Raw genomic sequence first — 22,506 nt, forward strand, 5'->3', positions numbered from 1 at the left:
AACACAGTTCACAGAATAAGCATAAGAAAAATTTGTCTTTTCAGTAGTACATCAGACGATATAAGATTCATAGAAAAATTAAGTAATAAGAAAATTATAAGATACAACCAAAACTCGGTAGACAATTTTCTCCAAACTGGTGGAAGGCTTGATGCAAGAATGAAAAGAAAACTGTCAAACTTAAAATCTGAACTGGGTAATTTGAAACAAGAGTTTTAGGCATTTAATCTAATAATATGGTAGGAAAACTTTAGAACAGATTACATAATAAAACTTAAGAATTTAACTATGAAGGTAAAATCTTGCAGTGAGAAAAATGATTAAGGTGATGTAGAACCAGTGTTGCTTTTCTTCAGGGCAAGTCAGCACTTCTGTTTACCAGAAAGAAACGAAAATTCGGATTAGAAATAAAGTTGTTTTTTTCTTGTTGTTGTTTTTTGTTTTGTTTTGTTTTGTTTAAGAGTTTCTCTGTGTAGCCCTGGCTGACCTGGAACTCACCTTGTAGACCAGGCTGGCCTCGAACTCAGAAATCCACCTGCCTCTGCCTCCTGAGTGCTGGGATTAAAGGCGTGTGCCACCACGCCTGGCACAAGGCACCATTCTTGTTCTTCTTGACTTTAACCTTCAACTTGACACAGACTGTAGTTACCTGAGAAGTTGGTGTCAATCAAGAGACTGCCTGGACCAGACTGATTTCTAGACATGTCTGTGGGGGATGGGCAAGGGACTGTCATGATTCTTGTTGGCATAAGAAGCACCAGATCACTGTGGCTAGCGCCATTCCCTAGGAAGGTAGTCCTAGTGTGTATAAGAGAGCTAGCTAAGTGTGTGTCTGCAAGTGAGTCAGCTTGCAACATTCCTCTATGGTTTCTGCTTTAAGTTCTTATTTGAGACAGACTGATTTCATCACTCCTTCAATGATAAACCATAACCTGTTAGTTGAAATAAACTTTTATCTTCTAAATTGCTTTAAATTAGTATTGTTTTTGTTTGCTTGCTTGTTTTGTTTTGTTGTTGTTCTTTTTCATCTCAGAATGATAGGCATAAAACTAGAATACATATGTAGCAGTTTACTGAATTTGGAGTGTTCTTTAAAACTACAAAATGTAAATTGATGAAATGATCAAATGCCAACTTCTTAATTAGTGACTTCCTTCTTTGTTATATCAGAATCAATGAAGGATGAAAAATATCTTGATATTTAGTAGAGAATACTGTTTCTGAAATATTTCTTCACTTACTTGAGGTGTCCTTATTTTTTTCCCCAAAAGAGTTTTTCAGATACTCAGTGACAACAAGATGCACCTTTCAAAGATATACCCATTGCCTAACTCTCTCCACTGAGGCCAGATTTTCTGTTTCTACCACCGCTCAATAGTCCAATTAAAAACCTATCAATGGATGAATCCTTTGATTAGATCAGAGCGCTCGGTATCCAATAATTTTGCAAACTCCTCACCTTTGAACAGCACATGTGGAATGTTGCATCTGATATATTGAATCCACTTCGATTTACAATTATGCAAATTCTACACATGAAAATGTAGGGATAATGATGAGAAGATATAAAAAGACTGTAGACATTCTCATTATTAGCTGGAGAGTACAGTCATGAAACAGGAGCATTTGCTGTCAGTTGTAGGAGCAGGGCTCTAGGTCCCAAGATGTCTGTATTTCTATCTGTGCTGTGTTTCTCTAGAAAGATGCTCTGCAGCATGTCCAGTCTGTGGTCAGTTCTACTTTTATCTGCAGTTTTCCACATGTTTGTCATGCTTTATATTTTAGACGATTAGTCTTAGAAGTTGTAAAGATAACCACTGAGTAGAATTAAAAATATATTACATGCCATTCTATCACTTAAAAAGAGAACAGGGGGATACATAAAATGTATGAAAGAAAACTATGCAAATTACAGAAAAATATGAGAATGTAGTAGAACAAATATGACTTTAATATAAGATGACAAAACTACAATCTTTGCTCTATCTTGAACTTAACCTTTAGTGAGTTCGACCTCTGAATCAGTCAGCACTAATTATGAATTCCTTATTAATGTGAGCCTGAGACCATGCTGTATGCTGTCTTTCATGCTTTCAATGTTTTAAGGCGCTTCGTTTTCATGTCAGTTCAGAACGAAGTAGTATTATTATCTGGGATTTTTTTTCCACTGACTGAATGAATAAAATAATTAAGAGGTAAAATGTGTTTTTAAAAGATGAAATGTTCTAGTAGACAGTCACTTCTTTTGTCTGAAAACCTAAAAAAAGGGGAACTGGTTATTAAATGTTAACATTGTACTAAATAGAATATTAAGCAAAAATCATTAAATGCTATATAGAGATTGATTTTTATGCTTCTAAAATGATTATATGATGAGTGTTTAACTACACATTTCAAACATTGAAATAACCGAACGAAAATGTCAGAAAGTGCTATGGCAGAAATATCTGTGTTCCCATCTTATTCTTCCACTGAAAAACCTATCTGTACACATGACAGCATGAAGAGGTTAGCCCTTTAGGAAGTGAATTCATCACAAGGGCAGCCACCAAGATGATAAAAGAGACCACAGACTGCTAGTCCATTCCATAATGTGAACATACAGTGAAGAAGTGTCACTGTCAATCAGGAACTGGGTCCTCAATCACTCTGTATTGAGCCTGCCCAGTGCCTTGTGGACCACTCAACTCTGTGAGAAATCAATTCCTCGTGTTTGTAAGCCACCTAGTCTGCGATCCTTTGTTACAGAAGGCTGAACAGACAGATCAAAAAACCATAAAACATCAGACAAACTTTTTAATCTGTTTGACACTTTCAAAGGGAAGACCAAAGGACAGCAACAGGTAAAATATTGTTTAACCAAGAACTTAAAGACTTTTTGATTCCTGGCAAATCTTTGAAATTCATATAGGTTCAAGATTATGACTATGAACTTTATTTGAAACACAGTATCTCTACCATATCCTTGGAAATTATTGTCTTCACAGTGTGTGAGTATACATGTATATATTCTATTTCACAAAATTATAAATATACATGCAATAAAATTATAAATTTTATATGTCCATTACAAGGAGCTATTTCAAATTTATATCCATAAGATAATTTCCAAAATGCCCTTGTATATAAAGTCCCATAATTAAAAGATTTGAGTTACTCTTTTAAATTATATATATATATATATATATATATATATATATATATATATAGTGTCTTATGCATATACATGCACCATGTTCATGTGGTGCCTGCAAAGGCCCTAAAACAATATCATATTTAATGGAACTGCAATTACAGGTGGTTGTACATAGTTATGTGGGTGCTGGGAATTGAGACAAGGTCCTCTGGAAGAGCAGCCAGTGATTGTAACTATGCAGCCCTCTCTCCAGTCCCCATGGTTTGAATTATATGTAAATTACTTATCATGTGCCTGGCTTGTATACAAATAATATTCATACTCTAAAATAATGGAGATCATGATTTACTTTGAAGTTTCCCACAGAAGGGGAACTCAGAGGTATTATCAACATATATGAATTGAATTAGTCAATCAATAATATACTTATTTGTTAAAGGATCAATTTCCTAAGTAATGCTACATTTTAACATGTGTCTGTAATTCTATTGCTCCTTCATCTGGCTTGGTACAAATGCCTTTACTTATTGAGTCATCTTTTATTAGTTTATTTATTTATTTATTCATTCATTCATTCATTTTTATAGTATAATTTTTTTAAATTGGATATTTTCTTTATTTACATTTCAAATGTTATCTCCTTTCCCAGATTTGGCCCCTCCAGGAAATCCCCTATCCCATTCTCCCCCACCCCTGCTTCCATGAGGGTGATCTTCCATCCACCTCCCCACCCTTGATTCCCCTACACTGGGGCATCTATCAAGCCTTCATAGGACCAAGGACCTCTCCTCCCACCTATGTCTGACAAGGCCACCCTCTGCTGCATAATGCACCTGGAGCCATGTGTACTCCTTGGTTGGTGGTTTAGTCCTTGGATGGTCTGTTTGGTTGATATTGTTGTTCTTCCTATAGGATTGCAAACCCTTTCAACTCCTTCATTTCTTTCTCTGACTTCACTACTGGTGACCCTGTGCTCACGTGTGTACATATGAAGGTGTGAGATACACTTGTATGCCTGTACACATGAAGGGCACGATGCAGATTTAGGATGTATGAGTTCATGTGTGCCTGTGTGCAGAGGTCTGAGATCATTGTCAGGTACCTTCCTTAGTCATTTTTCACCTTTGATACTGAGACAACATCTCTTGCTGAACCCAAAGCATGACATTCTGGTTAGTCAGGTTAGCCAGTTTGCTCTTGGATTTGTTGTCTCCACCTCTCACTTGCTAGTATTACAGGCCAGCTGCCTACTGACTGAGGCATCTGAGGTCCCAAGCTCTAGTCTCATTCATGCAGGCACAGCCAGTGCTGTACTTGCTAAGCTGCCAGCCCAGAACAATATCTAGTATTATCAAAAACCTTTGTTTTTTATTTTTAAATATTTTTATTTGAAGTAGAATTACAATACCTTATCTCCTCCTTTCCATCTTTCTCCTTTCTCCTAGGAGTCCTCTCTCTAATCCTTCCTACATCCTTCTCTCAAATTCATAGAATCTCTTTGCTGGGCCGTGGTGGCGCATGCCTTTAATCCCAGCACTTGGGAGGCAGAGGCAGGCGGATTTCTGAGTTCGAGGCCAGTCTAGTCTACAAAGTGAGTTCCAGGACAGCCAGGGCTACAAAGAGAAAGCCTGTCTCGAAAAAACAAACAACTAAAAAAAAAAATGGTCTCTCTTTTGATGACTATTGATTTATGCACATGTATGTGTATACGTAAATGCACCAATCTATAAACACAGCTTGCTGGTTCAGTTTTATTGTTTGTAAGTATGACTTCAGGCTTACTGTTCTGCACTGGGCAACCAAAAAGGAGGCTCATCCTTGGGAGAGGGTGTGTTTTCCCCCAGCACTCACTATTTGCCTGTAGTTCTTTATCAAGTGGGGCCTGGTGGTTATTTCCCTTCTTCCATATTAATGTGTCCATTGACATTGTCATTTCCTGGTCTTGTCTATGCAGAAATATTCAGGAGAGACTGATCCACCATAGATTTTTCTTATATTCTGGATTGTTCAATGCTTTCACCCCTTATTCTATGAATATCTCCTGAATATAGATGCAGGAGCAGTAACATAGATTCATTCCTTGAAGCTGGGATCTTTGTTACCTAATGATCTCAGCAAAGTGTCCAGTTGTGGCTCTCTATGGTGACCTCCACTTGCTCTAAGGATTGGCCTCTTTAATGAGGGTTGGAGCTACATTTATCTGTGGGTATAAGAATAAGATATAGAATGAAGTAAGGAATGGTGCTGGTCTAGCCAAGTGGCAGTAGGAGATTCCTTCATAATGTTTGTAATATGACTGGCTCTGGGTAACTGGATATATTTTCAATACCAGGTGTACTGGCTAGTTTTGTGTCAACTTGACGCAGGCTGGAGTTATCACAGAGAAAGGAGCTTCAGTTGGGGAAATGCCTCCAGGAGATCCAGCTGTAAGGCATTTTTCTCAATTAGTGATCAAGGGGGAGAGGCCCCTTGTGGGTGGGACAATCTCTGGGCTGGTAGTCTTGGTTCTATAAGAGAGCAAGCCAGGTTATGCAAGTCAGTAAGAAACATTGCTCCATGGCCTCTGCATCAGCTCCTGCTTCTTGCTCTGCTTGAGTTTCAGTCCTGAATTTCTTTGGTGATTAACAGCAATGTGGAAGTTTAAGCTGAATAAACCCTTTCCTCCCCAACTGCTTCATGGTCATGATGTTTGTGTAAGAATAGAAACCCTGACTAAGACCCCAGGTATGTGTTGCTTCCCAATGAGTGGACCTTATCTAGGGCATAATTAGAGATCTGTTTGTTACTACTAACATGTGAGTGTCACTTACTGCACATTACAGACATATTGCTATGCTAATTGCTGTCATGGTTCATAGGTGATACAACTGAGTAGGACTGATTAATTTCTTCTCTCCCTTGGCAGCTTGTATAGTATTTTTGGTACAGTGTAGACTATATAGCTAAGTGAGTGGTGTTTTAAGCCAATAGGTACTTACTCTTAGCCCCGGGAGGCCAGCAAAGGCTACATAGTTAGTCTATATTGTTTGTGGTATCTCTTAGAATACTCTTTTTTTTTATTTGGACTACTCTTAAGAATCATCTGTACATCTGATATTTTGAAGAACAATATTGCATCCTATGCAGGACATATAAGATTTCTGAATATGAATCTCTTAGAAGACAAACATGCTGAGATGGTATTTTTAGTATAAAAAATAATAGTAGGAACAAGAAAGAAAACAAAGATGAGCTCCCACAAAGAAAAAAAAAACATCAGTCAGTAACTTATTTAAAAACTGAGAAATTGGGAGCATAATTGTCTCTATAAGGATTTAAAGTGCTGATATTATACATTAAAGCACTTTAAGAATGTTTATATCAATGTTCACCAGGCTTATAAACCAATTTAGCATTGTCTTATACTCAGATTGCATGGAAAATAAGGTTTCCATCTTTAAGAATATAAAACCCAGGAAGGGTAATAGATGAGAGTTTTATGCTTATGAGCATAAACTGTGATTGTTTGCTGAGCCTCAGCAGCGATGAAATCATTCAGGGTTTCAGAGCAAGACACAAAACCCTGGGGAAGCTATTAAGAATTCAGTATTAGCAGTTCATGGAAGAAAATGGATTCCACTTACTAAAATGATTTTAAAATGTTTTCCATAAAATGCAAATACCACCACACTGTGAGAACTGGTGCCTTACGTGGGCTTTATTTGAGTCTTTTTTCTTTGTATAAGAGCAATGTGTTATTTTCAGGGGTATCCAAAATTTTCATGTCTTATGAATGGTAGGCTTGTGATAAACTTTTGATGAAGGAGAAAAGCAAGAGTCTGTAGGTTATGTGAGCAAGAATCCTGAAAGCTTCTTTCCACAGGAAAGAGTCAGCTATAGTCTGCACCAAACAGTGGGCTGGGATGAGGATGTTGCTCCATGACAGAACATGGAAGCAAGTTTTTGAGACCTACATCATCTTCAGAATCCCTTTTTTTCCCCCCAGATATTGTGATGCTTCCAGAGAAACATTCAGAATTAATGTGGTCCAGCTGACCCTAACTTTTGCATAATGCTCCAAATTTTCCATTCTATATTTAGTAGGAAAGAAAAAAAAAGCAAAGTAAAGTAGAAACAAAAGTTATAAAGAGTAAAAACCAATGACAAATGCAAAGAAAGTATTTCTTTGGATAATTAATAATCTCTGCTTACCAAAGACCACCTAGTATTGCATGGGGTCCTTAGACTTTCAGGGCAAGTGCCCCGTCACAATTGGTTCCTGTCTTAGCTTCTGGTGAACATTCTATTATTGTAAACAGCTTGTCAGAACAAGACTGAAATCAAGATCTTGAATGTTGGGATGACAGAGGAAGCAAACACAGGGGCGGACCATGGAATGGATTGCATGCCGGTGTTTATCATTATCTTTCTAATTATTTCAGTTGGTACTTACTAAATAAATACCATAAAAATTCATTCTGTACATGTGGAAGGCTTCAGTTCTTATAATCTCTTAGTTCTTAGAGTAAACATAATTTTGAAAAAAAAAATGGACATTTCTGTTGGGTAACAATTTCCTGAGGATGAAGAAAATAAAATGAACAGAAAATAAATCAGAACTTTTAGTAGCCCATGTCTGTTTGTTTGTCTCATTCTCTATATACCTGAATATGACAGCACGCACATGTGAATCTGTCTTTACCCCTCCCTTCTTCAATTTCTGCTGCCTGCCTTCCCCATCACTTTTTCCACCACAGTGAAGACAGATTGGTGGATATACATTCTAATGAGATTTTTCTATTGGAAGCACTATGGAAAGCCCACCCAGAGAGCATTTGGTCTAGGAGAACTAACACATATATGAGTCACAGTCCCACATGCATGCTGTCACCTGACATTACAACCTCATATGTTCTCTACAGAGCCACATCTTACCTCAGAGCTTAGTCTTGCACACTGTTATATCCTTAGAATAACCCAAGGATACAGCATTGATTTTCAAGGGTAGCACAAGTAAGAGAAGTCCTTATTTTATGTTAACCTATGTCTTATGTAATATGACCAGAAAAGAAAAAGAAAAATTTCAGACTTGCCAGTAAAGGGAAACAACAAAAAAAGTAAAGCTACCTTTAAAAATGCCTGAGAAGGAAAAGTATTTATCTTTCTGCAGACTGTAGAACCATTTGCAGCTTGGTGCTATAGGATATCCTGTGCTATCATGTATAAAAAGAATTTACCATTAAGTCTGTTAGACAAAACTGTAGGAGATTGTGAGTTTTTTCTTTTTCTGTTTTGTTTTCTTTAGTCTTGGCATTTTGGAACCAGCCTCCTGCTGAAGTAAATTTGTCTCCAATCACAATCCCAGGTGGGTCACCTTACTCATAGAAAGACCTTTAAGGGTAACTCACATGGACAGTGTAATGCCTACTTGCATGGGAACTTATCACTCTCCTTACAACAATGTTGTCATTGTCCACACAATGACCATGACCTTGAGCCCCTTATCAGTTACTCCTGTATCTCCAAAGCTGAAGGCCAGCTGTACCATCCATCACAGCCACGCCTTCTTCACTACTCTCAGGATTGGTTTCTTCTCCAGATCCCATTTTTCCCTTCTATATCTGCTCCCTTTCCCATCTAGTTCTACCAGTTTTGATAACTTGAAGACTCTGGAATATTAAGATATCCAATCTCCCAACTGTCCAGTGCTATTGCCACTAACCACTGAGGACATTGGGGCTTCCGAACCAAATAAGGAATATAATTTTAATAATACCAAAACAATTTAGATTCCCTAGTAACATAGTTGGCTTATGACTTTAATACTTACAGCATTGTGTAGCCTCTTAACAATGGTAACAAAATTGTAGATTTCAACACTGGACCAGAACGCAAAGCTTCCCAGTAATGTGAACGTGCCCCTGTACATGCACGTGCTTTATTCTCTTTTATGATCATTCTAAATCATTCAGAATAATATGTCATTAACTCTCACCCTTGATAGTCAGCCATTGTACTTGAAGAGGACTGGAGAAGATAAAATGTGACATTATTTTAAACTTTACTGTTCTTCAAATAGCTCACATACAGGTACTGGGAAGTACAATTATACTTCCCATCAAAATGACATGCATCGAACAGGAACAATCATTTCTGATGTGAATTTTTCATAGGAATTTTCAATAAGTTTGAGATAACTATACCCTCTATGTTTCAATCTGCTATTACCAATATTTAAAATGAATTAATGTCAATACTGTTGCCATTGTTGTTTACATATAAATCGATCTACGCATACTGAAGAGGACTTAGTTATTCCTTGATTGTTTCTCTGTAGCACTGAAATAAATCATCCCATTCAATCTGATTAGTGGAATGCAACAAATCTCTTGTTTATGGTTGATGATAACAGCAGTAGCAACTATTATTTATTGAGTGTCTATTATAACCTGGCACTGTAGTAAGTGTTCGGGATTCAGTATGCTAGCTAACGTATCTCAAAACAAGCATTAGGCAGAAGTATAGATTTCATGTTTTGTTTAGAAATAAATGAGACAAAGAGAAGAAACTTCCAAAAGTTTAGTCTAAGTTTGTATTCAATGCATGTAGTCTAACCACAAAGATGAGCTGCTTAACATCTGCATAGTCCACCTCCTGCATAAGGAACAAAACCAGCACATCAGATTATTAAAAGGTATAGTTTTTACTTAACAATGCCCTTTGGCAGAAAAAAAATAAAGGATTACAGGGTCCATTAGTTCTTCTATTTATGGCCTAAAACAATCAGGGCTTATGTTCTAAGGTAAATTAGAACAGCTGGTAACTAAAACAATAAGATGCTAATAGCAAAACATAAAGTGAGAAAAGACAGTTTCTCCTTATTGTAATCATTGTAACTTCCATGCAAGATTTTAAAATTTGTGTTGTGAGACAAGTCACATGTTTCTTTCTTTCTTTCTTTCTTTCTTTCTTTCTTTCTTTCTTTCTTTCTTTCTTCTTTTTTTTTTTTGTGTGTGTGATTTTACTGGATTTAATACACCGCACTCCTGACTTTTAGCATGTTTTGTAGTGTAAATATTCTGTTGATTCTGAAAACCCTTCTGAGTAAATGACATGAACCCTTTGTCTGATTCTCTCTTATCCCTTTTAATGGGATTCCCCCTTCCAGGTTCATTTTCCATAAGCACCTAATAATTTACTGAGAACTTTGTCTCTTACTGCAATCTCAGAGGCCACATTTCTCCAGCTTGGCATATGGGTGCTCACTCAACTTAATTTCCTTCTCTGCCCACTGTTCATGCCACATATTCAGGAATAGACGTTGAAAGGTAGTTGACCCCACAGAGCGTGTTGTAGGAAACCTTGGATACAGATATGAGACTAGCAGCAATGAGGGATGAGAACATCAGCTCGTCCCTTCTTTTCTATGACAGAAATATATTTCAATCAATCCAAAATCCAACTGTTTTACATCAGGACATATTCTATGATATAGATACTTACTATAACATTAAAAGGAAACTGCATATTTGAACAGCTTTATTTATTAAATTTTTGCTTTCCCAAGATTTTTCAACATAAAGCAATTCTAATGTTGTTCTTTAAGGCAAAGATAGGCCTAATATATTTCTTTAGATGATAATTCATCAAATATTTACAATTCTTACCTGTCCTCCAAGTTGACAATGCTGTTTCTTTAGCCTTACCAAGTATACCTATTCCTTTAACACTAATGTCTACGTTTCCATTATATCCACTAATACTACTAACATGCCTAAGCCTTAGTTAAGATGTCATTTCTTATATGGGACAAAAGTGCTTTGATGGCGTGAGTTTAGTTTTGGGTTTGATCCAGAGTAGGGATAGAATTTGACTTAGCAGGCTCTATCAATTGCTAACAATAAGAATATGATTCTCCTAAAGTTGTCAGAGTTCCCAGTTTTTTATTTCTAAAATCAAACAAAAATCCCACCCCTTTTCTACAGCTGCTTTATCAGACTTTACATAATAAAGGGACCTTGAGTCTCTTGTTGGTTATCCTGTTATGCTCATGCCAAAGGTATCCTCATCCTCATGGAGAGCAGCACATGGATTCTCAGAACACTATCCTCAACCTTGATTGTCTATATATATATAGATTACCCTGTATAGAGTGCAGCAAATACAAACAAAAACTCTGTATAATAGAATAATGAGTCAGTGACTTATTTGTACAGTTCTGTATTTTCCTCTTCCATGTTCTTGAACATACCTGTGGTGTTGGTCACTGAGATCTTAAATAATAATCAGTGGTAATCTGATAAACCTTTATCCCCCTTTTTAGTAGTGAGGGTGAACACTGACTATCTAATATCTGAATACTTTTGTGATATAAATAGTCAAACCATGCCATATTTCAGTCTATTAACAGTAAGTCATTGAATATGGATGGTTTTGAACACTAAGCTGTAGGAAGACCAGAGCAGTGGACCATCAGATAGCCTTTACAAAGAAAAATATCTGTAAATAATTTTGTGATCCAAGATAATGTGAAAATACGGTAAAATGAGTGATAATACGCCTTGGATGTTTACTATATTTGCTCTTATTATCATTTGGTTAATTACAAGCCTTTATGTTTTTACTTTTATAATAACTCAGAATTCCCTACAAAATTCAAAATGGGCTTTCAACAATTTGTATAAGCCGACTCCAGCATACTGCTGCTGGCAAAACGAGACCATTCAAGGTTTGGCCCCTTTCCTTAAAAACTAATTGAGAAAATGATGCTTTTACATGGGAGCCAATTAGAGGATAATGCAAGTCATTACATAGTTAAATACAAATGGGGAGCCATAAACAAGACAGGTATTTTTTCGTAAAGTGAGATCTCAGTCACACACAAAGCAGGACTGTGTCGGTCCTTTTCATTTCAATATGTTCTAACATGTTCAAACACAAATGCAGATCCACAGGGGACAAAGTGACAGAATGTTTTGCACTGATTATAGGATGTTCTCAGGGTCTATTATTGTGAACTGCAGGCAAAGATTAGAACTTGTTTGCAGGGAGAAGAATTGAGAGATTTCAGATCTCATGGACCAGGTTAATAATTCAGAAAGTCTGGGCTCAGAATTATTTACTGAGTGGATTGATGGACTATTAGAAATAGCCGATGACTACCCTTGGGAGACCTTGAGAAAAGTGATAGGGAAAAGTGGCACTTGGGTTTAATAAACTTCAGGCTTCTCAGACACATCTTCTAACTAATGGTTTGTGACATACATAGCCTAGGTTTTGGCCAGCAGTGATGCCCAGTGCTATAATTGTCTCGCATATAGAGTTACTGTTTCCAAAGAAAGTTGTTGCTGTGTTGAGCCAGTAATTACAAAGCTGCCAGAAGGAAGAGCAGCCACCCCCACCAAGCTTACCATGATTTATTGGGTGTTTTTGTACACTTAAACAGACCTGTCCTTTTCTTCCTGTGATGTTTTCACACCTCAATATGAATCTCTCTTCCCCTGAGTTTACCTCATTTGCATCTGGAATATTGATCTGGATGACAAAGAGCGAGCGAAACACTGTATGTGTTTTGTGTGTCAGAGAGAGAGAGAGAGAGAGAGAGAGAGAGAGAGAGAGAGAGAGAGGAGAAAGAGAAAACAGCGGAGAGACAGAGAGAGAGAGAGAGAGAGAGGACAGCGGAGAGACACAGAGAGAGGACATGTATAAACTAGTCAATGACAGATTTCTTTCTTTTATGAGCTAGAGCTATCTGGCACAAAGACTGCTTTTTGTCCTTGAAATTTCTGCTGATTTCTTCTTCTGTTGGGAAACAAACTTCACTGTGAGACTGAAATGCTCTTTAGTCTTGTATATGATATTTGCCCACGGAGTCTGCAGTCAGAACTGATTTAGGAGAGCTCACCAATGCATGAAGACCATAATGCTTGTGACGAATGCTTTTGCAACCATTGGAGATGAGCAGTTTTCAAAGTATGGTTCCCATGGTGTCCTAAATACCAAATGTCCTCTGTCAAACAAATTGCGTCATGATAAAACTGAAACACTTAGGAGGCTTTAGTTACAATCTCCCTTTTGGAAAGCAGTCCAAAGTGTTTGTTTTACTTTATTAACAAGCATTTTCTTTCTATGATCAGAAACTTCACTTTTTCACCAGTGTAGTCACCAAGGAATGACAGAAGTCAGTGGGACACACAAACCCTTACTAGAAGTGGCCCTTTCACATAAGCTCTGACTTTCACAAAGGGGAGGAGTTGTACAACCATGACTTTCCTTCATATTTTCCAAATGTAGCCTTAGAAAGCCTAATTCCTTTCACGATATAAAAAAAATTTTTACATTCAAGTTGTTAAAAATCAGAGTGAATAATGTCGCCATATAGTTCATACTTATAATGCAAGTATTCCTGCTTTCAGCCATACTTTTTCTGGCATAATTGATATGCTAGGAAATTGTACTTTTTGCTTATCAATATAGGGAAATAAAAGGTGTAGACGGAAAATTAAACACTCTAATACAATGGTTCTCAACCTTTCTAATGACAGGTCCATAAATACAGGTCCTCGTGTTGTGGTAATCCCCAACCGTAAAACTGCTCCTGTTGCTACTTCATACCTCTACGTTTGCTCCTGTTATGAACTATAGTGTAAATACCTACATTTTCCAATACTCTTAGGTGACCCCTGTGAAAAACTCCTTCAACTCTGAGAGGCATCACAACTCAGAGTTGAGAACAGCTAGCATAATGTAGTAAATGTCTCTTTTACTCTGATGACAGAGTAAGATGACCACTGTTTCAGAAGTTAGATTGCCTCTGTCTCCCAAGTAAAAAACTAAGTTAAGAGAACTCTCTAGGTTCCCCTTAACCTCTAAAATAACATATATTATGCATTTATGATTTAATGTTGAAATAATTTTATTCTTCAAAAGAAAAATATTCCTCAAAAGGCATCAAACCCCCAAATTGAACTCACCTTACTTTCAGCACAGTCTGAGGCTCCAAGGGACAAATATGGTTGATACTAAGCAAGAAAGCAGAGGTTTGCTGACCATTCGGCAGATCTATTCTATGATAAGCTGAATACAGTGTCTTAAAGAGAGAGAAATTTTAGCTATCCAGCTTCATGTGGATTTTGAAAACCTATAAATATCATGAGTTCCACAATAGACTTACCACTCCCAGTCATGCCAAGATTGGGGGAAAAACATTAAATTAGCTAATACGTATAAAAGTAAGATTAGTAGTAAAACTTCTTAACCTCAAATAGAAAAGCTATAACCCTGTTACTTCCAGGCTGAAAATGACAGGGTACCTCTGACTCAGAGTGTAAATAAATGATTCAGAAAGGAGATTGTAGAGAAACTGCTCTGCTTGCTGAAGGTACTATAAAACTACTGAATAAATTTATCAAATGAATGAATTTTTAAAGGGCTTCTATTTGATACCATGACATTATGGAAGCTATAGATAGATTTACTTTCAAGGGGATTATATTCTGGTATATGATGACATTAGTATTTTTAGAACTAGAAGATGAAGTAGAAAGTATTACCTACCAGTCTGTAGCATAGAAAAAATTACTAAATTTTAGTATGCCAAGAGTCTCCTTCTTGCTCAAGGGAAGAAGAGAAGAGTCATGTTTTAAGGGGGTGATGACATTTCTGCCTGAACTCCATAGCTCCACCGTATATAATAAAGGACGAGGATACTTTAGGTACAGAAAGCAACAGGAGAACAAAATAAAACACAAATAAACATGGGTGAAATAGCGGACATAAATGATCCACAGTCTATGAGGAGCAATGATTTAGATTTTCATGGTTAATGCTGTTTTCTTGTTACCATAGAGAACAGGTAAAGAGAAGTAGAAAATAAAATGCAGGATGTAACTACATTTCCATTAAAAAGACACAGGTCAAATTGTAAAAAGCTATGAAATTCACATTAGGGATGTTGACCTTGATCCTTTATTTAAAACAGCTCTTATTTTATTATTGAGATTGTGATTTAATTACAACATTTCTCTCCTCCCTTTCCTCCCTCCAAACTCTCCCCTATGTCCCTCTGTTCTCTTTTAAATTCATGGCCTTCCTTTTTACTAATTCTTATATGCACATACACACAACCTGCTGGGCCTGTAATGTTGTTGTATATATATATATTTTCAGGCATATGTGTTTGGGATTGGATGACAGATATGTGTGCTATTCCCAGGAAAAGGCCATGTCTCCCATCTCAGCCCTCATTGGTTGTCTATAGTTCTGTGTGCAGGGTCGAAGTCTGTTGGGCTTTTTTTCCATTCATTTTGACATGTTAATTGGAGTCATCCTTATTCAACTGTCATTTGGGCGATCCCATTAGTGAGACTTTATGTAGTGTCCTCTGATATCAGGAGATAAAAATCACATCAAACTCTCTGATCTTCTGGCTCTTAAAATACTTCTGCCACCTCTTAAATGCTTCCTGAGCCTTAGGTCCAGGAGTGCTTTGTAGATGTATTCATTGACAGTTGTATCTAAAACTCTACACTTTTATTGGTTGTAGTTTTCTGTGTTGGTCTTTATCTATTGTAGCCAAAAGATGTTCCCCTGATGAAGAGTGAAGCCTATATCTATCTATGTGTTTAAATATCATTGCTTTTAGAATGTAGTTTGGAATTATGCTGGTTTATTAAATGAGTAGCTATAGCTTCTCCTTCAATAATGAAGACTTCACTAATACTGAGAAGTTAGCTAATGTCCAGTAGCAGACATGGTCTTCCTGTTACATTGTTCAGGATAAAAGTCAAGTTAGATAGCTATTGGTTTTGTCTAAGCTGTACATGCCACTAGTGTACCAATGCTATTCTGGTCATTCATGTGTGGATCATGGGTGCCATAGATATCATAGATCTACAGGGCTATTGGTTACCTTCCTCCTTTAGCAGCTTGCTGGGAGTGTTTAAGGCCACAATACACTGTAAATGCCTGATCTCTTCGTACCAGGGAAGCTACACATAGCCAGGCCTGGATTACCTAGACAGAAAGTCTTGATCTTAAAAACATAATTCTAAGTTTTTTCTTTCTCAATTATGTGAAAGTAGACTATTTAATATATAGGAAAGGATATGAACAAAAGTTGCATATAACTAAGAACTTTACATGAGGATTCAACATGTAGGTGATCGCTGATTCTTGAAAAAGAATAGTCATAAATATGTGTCAATGTTTATGTAAGTTATATTCAAACATTGTTACTATTATTATTAATGATTAAAAGTTACTTTTTATGCATTCCAAAATAGATGGAAAAACTCTAGTGTATTGAAAACACTAAAGTTTATAAGTTAAGGAAAAATTTTGTTATAAGCAAGAAAATATAATGAACTAAATAGTATTATATCTGTACTTATTTGAAAATAAATGTATATGGGAAGAAATAGCATGAAAGAAAACAACTAAAAGCTACAATAATACTTTGCTGAAAGAACTTGGGAAGCAGCAATAGAAATGGAGAGGAGCTTGACACTTCTGTAACTATGAGAAGACACATTTCACCTAAAAGGAAGGAGATGTATTTTATGGTGGGAGGAAGAACAGTCTCAGATTCAGTTACAATTCAAGTGGAGATTTGAGTGGAAAGAAGAACCTGTAAGATTAACAAATTCAAGAGGAGAGATAAATTCAAAACAGAAGAAAGAAAATTCATTTAACTGTTCATGGAGAGTAGGGAATTTAAGGAGATGTCAGCTATCCTGGAATATATAGACCCAGTAATTTAGAAAATAGTGAAATCTAGAGACTGGGACATAGGAGTTATGGGTGTTGCAGAGGCATCAGAACCAAAACCGAAGCAGGTCGCTCTCTGAGTTCCTCTTACACTGCCTCCCTTGACAAATACTTGGTTGGGTATCATTTCCACTTAGAGCTTATCTTAGTTCCTTTTCTATTGGAATGACTAAAAAGGGTGATTAAGGCAGCTTGAAAAAGAAAGCACTTAGTTTAGAGATTCATAGTTCCAGAGAATTAGAGTCCATGACCATCACTGTGGAGAACATGACAACAGGCAGACAGATAAGGCAGAGGAGCAGTAGCTGAGAGCTTATATCCAATCCTCAAGCACAGGCAGAGAGTTAGCTGGAAATGACATGGACTTTCTTTTTTTTTAATCCTTTAATAAATTTATTTATTTATTTATTTATTTTTATTAGATATTTTCTTTATTTGCACTTCAAATGCTATCCTGAAAGTTCCCTATATCCTCCACCCGCCCCTGCTCCCCTACCCACCCACTCCCACTTCTTGGCCCTGGTATTCCCCTGTGCTGGGTCATATAAAGTTTGCAAGACCAAGGGGCCTCTGTTCCCAATGATGGCCGATTAGGCCATCTTCTGCTACATATGCAGCTAGAGACACAAGTTCAGGGGTTACTGGTTAGTTCATATTGTTGGTCCACCTACAGGGTTGCAACCCCTTTCAGCTCCTTGGGTACTTTCTCTAGCTCCTCTGTTGGGGACCCTGTGTTTGTCAGACCACTCACCCCCAGTGGCACACTTCCTCCAACAAGGCCACATCTCCAAATCCTTTCAAGTTCCAACTGGAAACCAAGATTCCACTAGAGGATCCTTTGAGAGCCATTCTCTTCCTAGGTAGGAAATAAACTTGCAGAAAGTTCAGTCACAGAATTGGTGGGAAAGAAACTAAACAAAACCAAAACAAACAAGCAAAAAACAGGCAAATAAAATTCTGCTTGAATTTAAGAGCGTTTCATCATATCAGGATCTTCAGGAAACAAACAGACATACAAAACAAAACAAACACAAACAAAAACAAACAAATGAAGAAAGGAAATACCCATTGTATTCAGAGAAAACAATACTTCAAAAATGAACAAAGCAAATGCACTGTTATTCGTAGCAATGAATAGCATGTTAAAACATACACAAACTATTTTAAGATATATACATTTTTGTCCTTTGAGATGTAAATACATGTGTTGGAATTACAATAGACATATGGGGGGAAATTTGAAGACTAAAGTAGAGGGAGTGAAATTTGCAGGGAAAGAATTTCCAACTCAACATTATTCTCATACCAGTGAAAGGGGAAGAAGAAAGTCTAGGGGGTTGAGTAAGATCTGTGAGCATTCTGGAGGGATGGATGCATATTCCTTAGACACAGTCTAAGAAGTATTGCCTGTTACAGGAGTGGGCCTGGATCAGAATTGTCACTGTGATCAGGCCTTCACGTAAAGTAGTAAAGAGTATAAATGAGTTGTAGGATCTGGGGACACCAGGTTTCAGAAGCAGAACTGGCTTTTTTCATGACCATATGAAGGTGGTTAATTTCAGGAGGGGGTCTGTGTTAGAAAAAGTCAATCAATGGTTGTGGGTGAAATAGCAATAAATAAAACCTCAGGTTCTCCCAACTTTGTACATGTGAAGGAAAAAGTTAAGGAGCTGCTGAAAGAGTTATTTTTAGATAAAAAGTCTTTAGAGAAATAAGATAATCCAGAATGTATAAGAAGCTAGCCTCATTAGGTATGATGGTATATGACTGTAATCTTGCACTTGAGATGGGGGGGGAGCTAGGGGGATAAGAAGTCCAAGGCCCTACATAGTGTTAGAAGCCAAATTTGTTGGACTATTTGAAACCCCTTCTCAGAAATCAGGATGAAAGAACAGAGCGGGATGATATGAAGTTGGTAATCATAATAGTACACTATCTACTCTCTAGACAGCTATATATAGAGAATTGTTTTAACCTATGTGTTGCAATAAAAGCCCACCGCGATACCAAGCTCATGTTAAAGGGATTTGCTTTAGATTGTCAATTTCCAACACTGAAGCTTAGCCCTATATGTATTATAGTAGATCTGTTTTGGGGGGTTTCTGCCCTCCACTTTCTTCATCTACAAAGAAGGAAATCCAATATGCAGAATATTGTAGTAAAGATTGACTAGCTCTTTTTTTTAAATTATTTTATTAGATATTTTCTTCATTTACATTTCAAATGCTATCCCGAATGTCCCCTATACCCTCCCCTACCCTTCTCCTCTGCCCTTCACTCCCACTTCTTGGCCCTGGTGTTCCACTATATGGGGCATATAAAGCTTGCAAGACCAAGGGACCTCTCTTCGCAAAGGAACTGAAGGGGTCTGCAACCCTATAGGTGGAACAACAATATGACTAGCTCTTTTATGAACTTTACTTTTTGTTGTAAAACTCTTTATTTCCTTGTCCCATTGAGATAACGTCTATGTTATAAGTTGCTGATATCTACTTCCCAACTTGGATCTGGAGGATTTCTTGCCTCCCATACATACTACTCATGGTATTCCACATCACCCTTATGAAGACCACTTAACCAGCTTTTGTATAACCAGCTTCATTTCTACCAGTATTATCTGCTTTCTGTGGCCTCCACTGCTGCTTCTCCACATGTAGTTTCCTGTAACTGAACCAGACAGATTCCATATTACATTCTTGTTAAGAGAAGGTTTCAGATGAAGATAAGAGTTTGTTGTCAGTAGATATAAAACTCAGAAAAAAACTGAAATAATCAGTAGAAGAATAAAAGTTAAATAATGCTTAGTGATGATTAGATGAAGCAGTAAGGGTTAGAGTCTATGAAGAAAGAACAGAGTTCAGATTGTCAATGTGACAGTAAATGTCAATAATGGGGATTGAAGCAGAAAGCCAAAAGGCACCTGGAAGACATAATTTCAATTACACACTCATAAAACCAGTAAAAGAATTAGAAGTGCTTTCAGGAAAAATGAACTTCCTTTGGACTTACTTCTATTAACAATGGAAATTATATTCTAAATATCTCATGGGTTTCAAGTCTTCCCTCAAGAGATTTATGGTATAGCCAAAAAGGAAAGATGAAATAAAAACACTGTGAGAAATCCAATAAGGTTTGTCAAGGAAATTACTAAATATTTGTCAGGACATGAATGAAGAATGCATGTGTAGTAGTTACTACTCTTTAGTTTAGAAATATAAAGATTGAAGAATGTTTTCTATATTTGTATAAAAATTACTGTTAGTTATTAACTGCCTTTTTAAAAAAAGATTTATTTATTTATTATATGTAAGTACATTGTAGCTATCTTCAGACACTCCAGAAGAGGGTGTCAGATCTTGTTAGGGATGGTTATGAGCCACCATGTGGTTGCTGGGATTTGAACTCCGGACCTTCGGAAGAGCAGTCGGGTGCTCTTACCCACTGAGCCATCTCACCAGCCCCAACTGCCTTTTTTAATACAAGTAAAAACTAGCTCTACTTTGCATAGGAAGAGGAAAGTTTAGAGAAAATGCTGTCAACAACAGAACCCCAAAGAGCAAGGTAAGAGAAGTTAAAGGAAAGAAATCTGTCATCAATCTAGTTTCACTGGCTACACTGGCAGACTTCTGGTGTTCTCTCATTTAAGTTCAGCAAGAAAGAAATGGAAAAGGTAAATTAACATACATTAATTGTATAAAACAATTTGTTTCATCATGACACTTAAATATACGTACACAATATCCTTTGAACACATTTAGTCCCCTATGATCCATTTTACAAGGTGGGAATACATGCTCTATCCTGAAGTCATTGAGTCCTTGCTGTGGGGAGCAGAGAGAATTGCATTCCAGTTATGAATACCTGCAGAAGCAATGCCTCACATGCTATGCTCCTTAAGATAAACATTTCTACTGTTCAGAAGCACCATCTTTCATACAGCTTAAAGTCATGACGTTCATCCAGGCTTGCTCATGTCTATCCCTTAGTCCCTTTCTTAGAGACATGCTTTGCAAGTGAACAGACTATTGTTCTCATAAAACACAATGTATCCATGTGATTTTTCCACCAAGTAGAAATTTTCCCTGTGAGGGAACCAGTACATAAATCATGCAGAATTTAAAACATCCACACAGTAAACATTCATTATTGATGATAGAGGAGATACAAGATGAACATTAGGAAGAAAAATGCACAGTAGCAGAGCAGTGAAGTCTTTTAATTCATTGATTGTCAAAAGAAACATGAAATAAAATATTCACACATGTATGCATACATACATACATACATACATACGCACGCACAAACACACACAAAATAAAACAGTACCACACAGTGTGTCTCCTACTCTGCAAAAACATACACGTTTATTTCCAAACATATCTTTAAAGTTTCATTCACATTTAAAGCACATTTTAATAAAAATGATAATATTAATATTTGATATCTTCTCCATCTGCACCAATCAATTAATTTTCATGAAAGGGGAGAGTGAGTGAAAAAAACTGCAAACAATATTTTAAGAAATATGATGAACAATCTCTCCCTTCCTCTGTCCTCTCTTTGGCCAAGGCCAGTCTTTATAAGATCTTTTTGGACCAGTTTATAAATTGCTGTAGACTCCAGTAATAGAATTTCATAAATAAAAAAATATGACAGAAAGTACCTAACTATTGTAAAATGAATCAATATATCCTGAATTTTGACTTCCAAGACTGTTGCTCAGGGACATGTTGTTTACTCTACGGAGGGCAATAGGAATTTTGGATAAAACAGATATTATCTAGCTTGAATCATTTCTTTTATTGAATTTTCTAGCATAAACATAATAAGCATTTTTAAATGAATCACTTGAGAAATGTAACTATTTTACCTTTATCCCCCCCCCTCAAAAAATATTATCTGCTGCGAAGAATGGTAGTTCCTAAAAACCCCATAAAGCAAAAGATTATTGAAATAAAAATTCAAGCCCATTTTATTGCCAGATAAGATATTTAGTAACTTTATAATTTCTAGAATTTACCTCCATGGCAAAGTCTTCTTTTATTGGTAAAAGATACATTTGAAGTTGTTGGTGGGACCCCTGTCTGAAAGATTGCTTTGCTGCTGTACAGCTCCAGAGTTTTCCAGAATCTTCACACTGAATGTATCAGAGTCAAATATTGCCTAGGCTGTGTAGAAAGACAGTTTTCTTTCTTCTCAAAACACGCCTGCTTCATAGTCACTGTTTTTGTATTATAACAGTTTTGTTTTTCATTTAGTATGCTTCATTTAGAGAAATCTTATAGTTTCACTTAAAGGAGTTAATAGTTTGAAGGCAAAGCTTGGTATAAAATTTGGAAACTCTAGTCATCATTTAAATTTATGAATTCTTAAAAGTACCTATTTTGTACTTTTGTAGAAAATCTTTGAAGTTACTTAGTAAAAATAAAATTAATAGTAATAAGTAAGTAAATTTCCAATCTTTTATGAAATTAGAAAGTTAGGGCAGGCGTGGCAGCACATGCCTTTAATCCCAGCACTTGGAAGGCAGAGGTAGGTGGATTTCTGAGTTTGAGGCCAGCCTGGTCTTCAAAGTGAGTTCCAGGACAGCCAGGGCTACACAGAGAAACCCTGTCTCAAAAAAA

At 36.7% G+C, this 22,506-nt stretch overlaps 1 protein-coding gene across 2 annotated transcripts in view; it reads left to right on the forward strand.

Annotated features, from left to right (window-relative positions):
- Positions 1-22,506, forward strand: part of Lsamp (limbic system associated membrane protein) — a 2,126,592-nt gene that overhangs the window by 780,680 nt on the left and 1,323,406 nt on the right. For both annotated transcript variants that reach the window (XM_029544403.1, XM_029544404.1), the window contains exon 2: positions 8,421-8,480. In XM_029544403.1, the coding sequence (XP_029400263.1) occupies positions 8,421-8,480 (60 nt within the window). The remainder of the gene's footprint in view (positions 1-8,420; positions 8,481-22,506) is intronic.

Source organism: Mus pahari, chromosome 12, assembly GCF_900095145.1.
Source record: "Mus pahari chromosome 12, PAHARI_EIJ_v1.1, whole genome shotgun sequence".
NCBI lineage: Eukaryota > Metazoa > Chordata > Mammalia > Rodentia > Muridae > Mus > Mus pahari.